Below are 10,930 nucleotides of genomic sequence, written 5' to 3' on the forward strand. Positions count from 1 at the left end.
CGCTCCGCTCCGGCGCTGCTCCCGGCGAAACTGCCCGGGCCTCGGCCTATCAGCGCGCCCCGCGCCGCCCAGCTCGGCCCCCATTGGCGGAGCAGGGAGCGGCTCCGCAGCGGGTAAATATTCCCCCGCGCGCGCGCGCCCATTGGCTGCGGCCGCCCGAGCCCCGCCCCGCTCCGGGGGTTATTGTTATTCTTATTGTTGCAATCATTATTAATGCTATTATTATATATGGACTGCATATATTAATTACTATATTAACAACATACTCCTATTAATAATGCCAATAATAATAATAATAATAAATCAATAAAATTTATAGCTGACTATACCAGGGGGATGTTGGCAGCCTAGGGCTGCTGGCTGGGCAGGGGGTCATGGGCCTGGCTATGGGGACAGGGGCTTTGGGGACAGGGCTTCGGGAATAGGGGCTTTGGGGACAGGCCGGGGGGACCCCGTGGCACTCGGCAGGCGCAGGTTGGGGGTGGCTCCCACATCTCAAGGGGACTCAGATTAATGCTGCAGCTCGCAGTTTACCATAAACTTTGCTTCACATCCCCTCCCTAAACATGTTTTTTGACAAGAGAAGCCACCAGCAGCTGTAAAATATACTTTTTTTCCCATGAAAAATCTTGCATGACTGATGGGAGGAGGCAGGAGACTCCAGGGCTTGTTTCGGACAAGGATTGTTTCGGACAAGGCACAGGATGAGCAACGGGACCAGGGTCTGAACCGTCCTCCAGCACAGACAGTCACTGGATGCAGAGTAAGAATTGGGCCAAAAATCAAAAACCAAAATTGTCCCAAGTTCCTTTCCCATGAAACACGAGTAATGATCCCACAAAGTACTGTGATGAGGGCAGGGCGAGTCCTGGAGAACGCTTCTCTTGGACACCTAGACCATGATGCTGCAGCAACATTCACATAAGATCCTGCTATTCCTCTGTCTAGGCAGAGTTGGCTGTTAACATTTCCAGAGTGCTTTCTGGGTGAAAATGAGCTGAGAATTCTTCAAACGTATTAATTTTTAATTTGCACTGTTACAGTGTCTGGAAGTGCCAGGTGGAAACCAGGGCTCCTTGTGCTGGGGACTATGCACAAAGAGCAAATTACTGCAGAATAAGGTTTCCTGCAATCGCTCTTCCAAAATACCTGCACCACTCACTTTCCTTCAGAGTAACTGAGCCTGAGGGGACAAAAAGATGTATTTACTTAAGGTGCAGTGTGGTAACCCTTACAGACGAGCATAAATCAAGAGCTGCCAGTTGTGCAGCTGAATAATAAATGTTCTTACTAGGTGAGGAGGGGATAGCAGGTATTAAAATCAGGCAGCTGCTGAGTAGCCTCTAAAAGCTGTCACCCTGCATGGTGTCACTCTGCATGCCCAGCCCTGGGGCAGGGACAGGGTGATGATTTTGCTGGTTAAAGAATTAAATTACATCCTCTCGCTTCGCTCTTTGCTGGCTGCAGAAATGGTTGATGAATGAAAAGAAAACCAGAAAACCAAAAGACTAGGTATTTTGAAAAACAGGGAAAAAAATGAAAATAAACCTTCTTTTTTATTTCCTCTTTTTTTTTTTTTTTTTTTTTTTAAGCATCCCTAGGGATTTTTAGGGATTCCCGCTCAGCAGTTTAGAATAACAACTACAAAGGATCATTTTCAAATAGCGTCTTTCCTAAATTCCTACTTTTAATTCTCTCCCAGGAGGGAAGGGGGGCTTTGCACTACAAGCAGCTTGAAGGATTAAGCGGGAGGCAGCAACCCCAGCGCTGTTCCTGGAGCGGTTTAAGTGGAGGCCAAGGGATCCCTCAACCTCTGGCCCTGCTGCCTCTGCTCCGGGCAGCGGTTTTGAACGGAGGACGAGAGCTGCGGTCTTCCAGTCCCCTCTGGTGGCCGCAGGGAGCCTTCCCTCCGCATGGCCACTGCTCCTTGGCACTGCAGGCCTCTTGCGTGACCGCAAAGGTGGCACAAAACCGGCTGGCTGAGCTCCAGGTCGCTTTCTGGACGCCCCTCTGAATTCCGCCCGCACGGGTGCATGGTGCAGGTGTCCTCCCTGCCGCACCTGCACACGGGTACCACGGTTCCAGCTCCCCACCAGCATCACCTGCATTTTGGTGACAGCAATGCAGCCCCTGCAGCCTCTTCTCCGACCTCTCGAGGGTGGGAACAAGCCAGTTCCCAAGTGGCAAAGTTTCCTCCGGAGGGTGCGGAGGCAGGCGCGGAGGCGGGCGGTGGGTGGTGGCAGAGGCAGCGCACGGGGAAGCCGGACGCTTGGCACGTCCTGTGCTGCAGCGCCCGGCACCGCTGGCACCCGCGACAAGCACCACGCCCCAGGGGCACGTTGTAGAAAAATTAAAAGTTTATTTATTTTTTAGTAAAATACGCTCTTACAAAATACTCTTTTTTCACGGCCGCGCCAGGAGGAGGAGGCGCAGCGGCAGCCGGCGCAGCGGATGCCCAGGAGGTGACACGTCCACATGGTGAGTGGCCACGCGCGGTGGCTCTGAGGGGCTCTGGCCGGCAGCCGACTCAGCGGGCGGCTCTGGCCGCGTCGTTTTCCACTTTTCCTCAGGTCAGAGCTGTCCCAGGCACCCGCAACGCTCTCCCTGCGGGGGCTCCGGTGCTGCCGAAGGGGATGATGAGTTTGGGAGAGGAGGAGGAGGGTCCGCCAGGGGCCATAATGTCCCACGGTGGGTGACAGGGCAAGGGCAGCTCTGCTCAGCTCTCACTGCTGGTTGTCCAGCTGCTTCTCCTTCTTATGTGACTTTGACTGGGATCAAATGAGAGAAAATATTAATTTCTTTTATTTTTTTTTTCCTTTCTTTTACTATCAGCAGTGAAAATGGCCACAGAGGAGCCACTTCTAATCCACAGGGTCTATGCATCGTTTTGGATGAAAACGCAGGAGCTGTTGCAATTAATACCAGCTCATGTGGAAGGTCTGTGTAATTCTGGACAGGAGGTTCATGGGTTCCAGCCCCTGGCAATCGCAGGGGACATCTAGCTTGGAGATGGTGCCCAGTCCCCCTCAGGGTAAACATTGTGCCTGTTGTGGCATCCTGGCCGCTGCGCATCGACACACACAGGCGGCCTGAATTGTTACTCACCGGCTCCTTTTCTGCATATTTGAATTTCTTCTGCTTGTAGTAATCCCGTCCTTGCAGGAAATGCAACAGCAGCAGGTCGCAGAGGACAGAGGCCTTAAATTGAAGCAGGGCACAAATCAAAGCATAGGTTAGGGCTGGTCTTATCTTATGCCTCCCAGCCTCATTCCCAAAATTCCAATTTGTCCCTGAAATTTGAGTGTTTCTGCTTAAGACCCCTGGCTTGGGCACTGCTTGGGCATGCACAGCCCAAGAGCCCAATGGTACAGCCAAGTGCCGAGAGCGTGTACAGAGGGAAGCATGATGGATTCAACGCCAGGAGATTTAGGTCAACTTTAGGTCTATCCAGAGCCCAGCACACTTTGGTCTTTTGTCTTCAGTAGCCATAACTGTACCTTGGTTTTTGTCTGGTGTAAAATGCTGTCCCTCACCTCCAAAAATCATTCAAAGCACCCCAATACCTCAGAAGCCATTGAGTATGTACCAAAACATGGCTCTCCCGTGAAAGCCTTCAAGCTCAAGCAGCTCATGCTAAGCAGACTTCATATGGGACTGTCATCAGTGGACACCTATTGCCCTGAGCAACACAAGATGAAAGAGCAGTTCCCTTGTTACTTTTCATGTCCCTTGCTGCCTGAGCAAGAACTGGTATTTTGATGGATTCAGGGACACGTCACATTAAAAATTCTTAATAAGTTTCCTTTTTTGAGTCTGGAAATATCTGAACTTACCACTCCAAAAATACCAATTCCAGAGCCGATTGTGGTCATGGTTGGGATAATATCAAATTTTCCTGCCTGAAAAAAAGCCAGAGGAAAGAGGCGATATGTCAGAATCAGCCAAGGAAAATGAAATGTGCCAATAGGTGCAGATGGGAGCTCAGCTAAAGAGCAGCTCACACCACAAAATCAACCACTGCACAGAGATGGACCGGAGCTAGTGGAGGGCTGGTTTGGAGCTTGTTGATCTAATAGAAAAGTTTAGATTGTCTGGGTTTTGGGCAGACCCCAACAGTTCCTCCCTATCCTGGGGCAGAACTGCAGACCAAACTGCAGGTCAATGTGACCCATAAAACAGGACTCCCCTCTCCCTCCTCCCTAGTGGCCATCAAGAGCCCTAAGGGTGCAGGCACCCACACAAGGTCCTCACCGGCACCCGTGCCCCCACCCTCACCTTGCCGTTCACCAGGATGTCAAAGCGGATCCCGAAGACCTTGTACAGAGTCCTCTTGTCCATTCCATCCTCCTTGTAGTATTTGGCGTATCTACCCAATTGGACAAGCAGTTTTACAAGCTTGCTGGCCATGGAGCAGGACAGGACCCCAGTACCCACAGTCCTGTCCCCTTCCATGCCCTCCAAGGAGCCTTGGCTGCAGGCACGTCATCCTCCCATGCCTCCACTGGCACTTGGAGACGCATTTCCCGTGGCAAATCTGTTTACACCCCATCAAGTTGTCACCTCCTGGCTGGAAAGACAATCCCTGACCTGAAGTTGAAGCCAGGAGAGACGTTGCTGTCGTCGTTGTAGAGGCCGTGGAACTGATAGATGGGCTTGCAGTGGCGGATGGGCCAGTCGAGGTCACAGTTCCAGTCTATGGTGATGCCCACAACGCCTCCCTGCAGTGAAGAGAGGCCACATCACATCCCAGCTTTGTCCCCGAGTGGCCAGGCTTGCTCCCGCATGGACCTCCGAATCCCACCCTCTTGCTCCTGGCTCATCTTCCCATGTCCAGGCATATGCATGAACTGCTGTAGGTACTAACTACACCGTGGAGGTTTTCCTTATGTATCTTTAATCCATGCAAGTCTCTGATATAGTTTAATGTTTGACAGAGTGGGCTTAAGGTTGTGAGAAGCTGCTGTTCTTGCATATAGGAGAAATGCATGAGAAATGTCGGGCAGAGTTTCGGTTTTGAGCCTGGAGGGATGCTGTGGAGCTCGCGCCGTGCCATGACCGATATTTGACTTTTTGGCTGAGATCTCAGAATTCAAACAAAGAGGATTTGGCCAGGCAACTCTACTCATTAGTTACACAAATTAAAACAAACCAAATCCTGGATTTCCTGTCAGCAGGCCAGATCTATCAGTCTAACAGGGGAGTTTCCCAGAAAGGCTTAAATATTAGGCATGTCCAAGGAAATTCATTATCTTTAAAACTTAATTCAGACATTGCCACACAAATCCCTGAACAGCCAGATCCCTCTCAGCTCAGCAGCCCAGGGGTGATTCCTCCACTAGCCCTTTCCCATGTCAGCAAGAAACATCCACTGAAATGTGAGTACCTTAACAGCCAGGAGGGTGAAATTTTGCCCCGATTCTTTCACTATGTATCCCAGGTCAAACACGGGACATAAGGAGTCCGTGACTTTGTGGTATGTGCATTTCTTCAGGTACTGCTTGGTGACGCTCTCAACTAAGTTGCGCCTGTGAAGGAAAATAGTGTGAGAGAGTGAGTCTGAATCACAGACCAGCGGAGTATTTTGGGTCAGAAAGAGCATCTGGAGGTCTCCAGTCCAGCCTATGGCTCAAAGCAGGGCAACGTCACAGCTGGGTGAGATTGCTCTGTCCTTGTGGTTTGGACATTGCTCAAGTGAACAGCAGGGTCTCCATCCATGCGAGTCTATCTCCTCTGGGTGGGACACCCTGCTCTTCTCTGATTTCTCCTGTGTCACCAGCATCTTGAAACCTTCCTGAATGTCCTCATGCAGAGAAAACGTCGCTACTGAGTTTTCCCTCCCCTAAGTCTCTCTTCCTGCTTTCAGCTTGCTATTTTGGCTGCTGCCCATGTCTGCATTCTGATTCTCACAGATCCCCTTTCCTCCCCCAAGTCTGCAAGCCCTCCTGTGGCCTCTGCCATCCTTTCCAGCTGCATCACTGGTTTGTCTGTCGGCTCCTCCATGGGATCTGCCATATGTTGCTTCATATACAAATTGTTTTAATTTGGAACGGCTCAAAGATAATGCATCTTAGAGCTTCAACTTGTAGAATTTTTTCGCTATCTTGTCCAGAAAAGATGAAAAGGAAAGGATAGTTTCTTGCCAGCTGCCCTCTTCTGCACTTTCACCTAAAAATAGTCCTCTGTGAAGCCTCCCTGGCCTCAATGAAAGCCTTGTGCCTCAGTCAGCCCCATCCCATCATTTGTGCTCAGCAGTTAATTAGCAGCTGTGATCAAAAGCAGGAAGTTTCCCCTGGTCCTGATGGGTGGGTGCTCAGCCTGGTGCAAAGAGGCCCCAGAGCGCAGGAATTTGCAGCCCAACTCTCCAGCTGACCCATGCAAACCAAGTCTGCTCTCTCCCACTGTCATATTGGGTATTTTACTATTTTCGGTAGGGGAGAAAGGAGAAGAAAAGTAGGAGAAAAACTGTATTATTGTGTGTATCATATGAGGAAACTCAAGGGAACATAATGACACAAACTCTGTTTCTTGTAGGCGCAGCCACCAACTAAAGTAGGATGGGTTTCAGGGAGAGGGCACTGAGGGAATATCTCAGTTTCTATCAGCTGGTTTGGCTCCTGAGTTTGCTGATAAGGCACTGCATCTCCCAACTACCTGAGCCATTTTAGGTATCCCTGCTTGAGCAGGGGGGTTGGACTAGATGATCTCTAGAGGTCACTTCCAACCTCAACCATTGTGTGATTCTGTGGTTTTCCTCCTAGGGCTACAGCTGGGGCAGAAGCTGTGCCTCCCAAATCTCCCCTTACCTGGACACCTTAAACTTGGGGAAGGTGATGCTGTTCTTGATGAATAAGGTGAAATTTTCTGCTTCCATCAGCAAGGCAGGGCTGAAAAACACAAGCGTTGACACATGTCCATCACCCATCTCTCCAGCCTCTAGGAAAGGGCCTATTTGGTGGAGATATATTAAAAAACCAGGGCAGGCAGAACCCAGCAAAACTGGTGATCTTGCTTCTGCCATTTCTAAGTAGAAGATCCCCTGAGAGACACCCAAAAAGGACAGAAGTGCCTGCTGGAGGACAGAGAGGAATTTTGGTGGGGTTGAGAAACCCCAAATGCACGGTGAGCAAAGGAAAAGGTCTGACTTTGCTCTGCCCTATGGTATGTGCTGCTGGTGCCATCTCTGGGCTGGAAAATAGGAGGCAACTACATAATTTCTTACTTAGGAACGTGATAGTCTACTTCGACAGGACACCAGCCAAAGATCTCGCAGGTCTTCACAGAGTTGTTGAAACTCACACACTTGCCAGTCATGAGCCCTGCAGAGAAGACAGGCAACTGCTCACACTCTGGATACTGGAAAATCCCAATGTAATACCTTTTAACGGGTCAAATGTGGGATTCATGGGATTTATGGTTGCAGTACTAACCCCATCACAGACATCAAGGCACAAAGTACCTGGTGTTTTGGCACCCTTTCATAAGAAGGGTATCTAATTCTGCCCTCTTGATTTGGAGCAGGAACTTCTCTTGCACCATCATTGTACATGGGAGCAACTGGACATGTTTCTTGCTAGAAAACACCTCAAAAATGCTTTGCCATTAGAATTATACCAGCTTTGTGCGAATGTGGATTTAGTCTGGCTTAATTTTTTTATTGGGAAGAGGTTTTTCAGATTAGATATCTTTAGGAAGAAAAAAGCAAGGCCAGCCAGGTACGATCCACACCGGGGATGCTGAGTAAACTCCATCAGCTACTGACCCCAGGCCTCCAAGACCAGAGACGCGGGGACCCTGCTGAGATGTGGCCACCTACCTTGTCCCTGGCGGCTGTACTTGCCCTGGCTGCAGTCGCTGTCCCGCTCGCAGAGCCCAGCCTCCGGCAGCTGTGGGGACAAGCAAGCAGACGTGGCTCCCCATCGGCCCACGTTCGCTGGGGCTCTGCCTCCCACCCCAACCCCACAGCATGGCTGGCCGCTCACCACCAGCACCCAGGGGAAACCTTGCTTGGCTGCAGCCAGAGCCATGTCTGTGCTCGGCTTCCCAAGGCCACACTGACTAAGGAAAAGGTGTTTTTTTTTTTTAATGCCCTGGAGGATGCCTTTTTCCAGGTTGGCCATGGCCTTGAGCCTGCCCTGCTCCTTCATCTCCAGAACGGAGGGAAATGAAAGTGGATTCTGGCCATTCTCAGCAGAACAGACGCCGACACATTGCACTTTCCAGCCACAACCAGCAGCATGGTGCCTGGCTCAGACCCTCCCTAAACTTCTTGTTGAGAATAAGAGCAGTGAAGCCAGCTCCTTCCTCCACGCCACTGCCTGACCGCAAGCACAGGAAGCTGAGACCTAGGATGGAAGTAACGGCAGCTACCTCAGGGCATGTTCCTTGCTTCTGTCCAGGGGTGATAATGAAGTTGGTCATCACCACAAAAGAGTTGTCGCCCTGCAGAGACAAACGGGCCCAGCTGGGACCTGGCACGGGCTTTTCCTCTCCCGCCTGCCTTTGGGTGCAGCTCCGAAAGCCGCTGGCAGGTGGCCCTAGGGAGCTGTCCCTGAGCAGCGGGAGACGCATCAACAGCTCCCAAGGACAAGGATGGTCTCTGCAGGCACCCACCACCCTGGCCCTGAGATGTGGCTGTGGACCCGACCCGCTCGCGGCCACAGGGACACCCTGCCGGACAAGGCAGCACTGGGGGAGAGCCCGGGCGCCGCCGGCGCCGCCTCCTTACCTGAGGCGGGAAGACGTAGTCCACCACGTCCCAGATGTGGGGGCCCAGGCGGCTCTCGTTGGTCAGCGTCAGCCCCTTGAGCTTCACCGAAACCGAGCTGACGATGGAGTCCTGCGACTGGTAGCCCTTCTCGTAGAGGAAAACCCACCTAGGGCCCGCAGAGGGGACAAGGGGAGTGTTGCTGAGCTCGTGCCCGCAGCAGGCGCCACCCGCGCCATGCGGCGCCGAGGGACCCTGCCGGTGGCCATGGGAGGTGTGCGTGCTCGTTAGGTCCTGGCACCAAGTAACCTTCAGCAGGGAATTAACTGCGACACAGGGAGATTGTAAACACAGGCCGGTGACTGCGGCGGAGAGCAGCGCTGGGTGCTAAAAAAGGAGCGATCTGGTTTTTGTCAGCCCTCCCTCAGGCCCCAGAGAGGAGAGGAACGGAAGCCCCGGCGGGGCGACGTTGGCCACCATCCACCGCGTCTCCTCGAACATCTCTGTGGCATTTCCTCGTGCCCAGGAGGGACATTCAGGCACAGGACTGCCCTTTGCCACCTCGTGGCGCCCCGGGCCCCTCTCGCGGCCCTTGTGTGTGAACGCGGCGGGGTGCGGAGGCCCCGAGGCCACGGCGCAGGCGGAAGCGGGCAGAGCGCGGCGCGGGCTCCGGAGAGAGGCGCGCGCCGCGGGCGGGCCGCTGCGGGAGGCTCGAGCACAGCAAGCTAGCAAACAAACAAGTGCAGTTGCAAATAAATAAATATCTGCTGGCCAAAGGAGGAGGAAGAGGAATGCTGAGCACGCCGGCGTGCTGCCGATGGGAAAGCGGGAGCGGTGAGCGGGATGCCAGGGCTGGCTGGAGCAGCCTGGCGGGACGGTGACGGGACAGCCACCCCAGCAGGGCTCGCGAGCAGGGGAATCACCATGATCTCGTGCTGACATCCTGCATCGATGCCACGACCTCCTGCCCCGGCCTGTGGGTTTCATTTTTTTAAACCTTCCTTGCTGCTAGTTGCAGTTTTAGCTCAGCGGCTTGAGACAGGCTCCTTAGGAACCTGCGCTCCAAGCAGCCACCTCTGCCTGCTTTCCCATGCCGAGGTGGCCGTGTCCATGCCCCATGGGTCCTGCATGGGGGCAGCAGGGACCCGGGGGCTGCGGAGGAGCATCCCAAAAGCAAATGCCAACCTGGCCATGTTGCGGCACCACGAGGACACGCTGCCCCGCTCTGCTCCCAGCCCCCTGCTTGGCTCCCTGCCTTCCCTAAGCCGGAGCTGCTGGCAGGACAGCCTTGGGATGGAGGAGCTGCTCCAGCCACGGAAAGGGGCAATGCCTGAAGCCTGGGGGAGACTGCTGGGGTGCCAAACCTTACCCGATGATGTAGGTGAGGACGACGAGCTGGATGAGGCGAAAGGTGAGTCCCACCTTCTTGTTGCGCACCAGCACCATGCGCGGGGTGTCATACTCGAAGAGGAAGGACGACACCTTCTCCATGCACCTCTGCCCCATGGCTGCGGCGGCGGCGGGACGCGGGAGGCTCCCGCTGCCGCCCCGCGCGCAGGGAGGGCTGCGCTCGCCCCGACTCCGGTCTTTGCAGAGAGGAGGGGTAAAAGAGAAAAGAAAAATAAAAGGACTCGCTAGCGGCGTCTCTCGGCGCACATCTGGGCAGCCGCTTCCTCGTCTGCAGGGGCCGGGGCTCCCGCCTCCTATAAGCGCTGGGCTGGGTGCAGCCGGTGCCCTACATGGCCCGGGGCTGGGCCCGCGGTGCCACCCGCCTTCCCCGCTCCCGAAAGGGGACCTGGGTGCCGGGTCGTGAGCAGAGGCAGGAGGGAGATGCACGGAGCGGGGGGAGGCGGAAACACCGACTCTGACTCCACGCTGCCTGAATTCCTGAATTTTCCCCAATTCCCGGCTGTGCAGGGAAGGAAGAGTGCCCAGCTCCCCTTGCCCAGCCCCGTGGCACCCCAAAGCCGCTGACCCCGATGAGGGCTCCCCCAAAGCCCTTGGGGAAATCTGCTGTGAAGGGAAGCGGAGCTTCGGGAGGGGGGATTTCTGGTGGAAGTGAAGGCTGTTTCCCCTGCTGATCCTGGCTCCGGAATGGTGCTCCACAGCCACGTACTCAAAGCTGCGGGAGCCTTCGCTCTGTCCCATCCGAGTTGGGACAGACACATTTGGCAATACGGAAAAAGGGGCCAGGGAAAAAAGGAAAACAAAAGGTTCCCTGCTTTC

At 53.8% G+C, this 10,930-nt stretch overlaps 1 protein-coding gene across 1 annotated transcript; it reads right to left on the reverse strand.

Annotated features, from left to right (window-relative positions):
• Positions 1-2,723: 2,723 nt before the first annotated feature.
• On the reverse strand, positions 2,724-10,210 carry P2RX1 (purinergic receptor P2X 1). The gene is made up of 12 exons (XM_026050191.1): positions 10,074-10,210; positions 8,726-8,873; positions 8,368-8,439; positions 7,814-7,883; positions 7,220-7,316; positions 6,804-6,884; positions 5,384-5,525; positions 4,588-4,718; positions 4,276-4,366; positions 3,834-3,899; positions 3,106-3,198; positions 2,724-2,768 (listed from the first exon to the last, which is right to left on the reverse strand). The coding sequence occupies exons 1-12, from the start codon at positions 10,208-10,210 to the stop codon at positions 2,724-2,726; spliced, it is 1,173 nt and encodes a 390-aa protein (XP_025905976.1).
• Positions 10,211-10,930: the final 720 nt, after the last annotated feature.

The sequence above is a fragment of the Nothoprocta perdicaria genome, unplaced genomic scaffold (assembly GCF_003342845.1).
Source record: "Nothoprocta perdicaria isolate Ctin4 unplaced genomic scaffold, notPer1 scaffold_66, whole genome shotgun sequence".
NCBI classification, from domain to species: domain Eukaryota; kingdom Metazoa; phylum Chordata; class Aves; order Tinamiformes; family Tinamidae; genus Nothoprocta; species Nothoprocta perdicaria.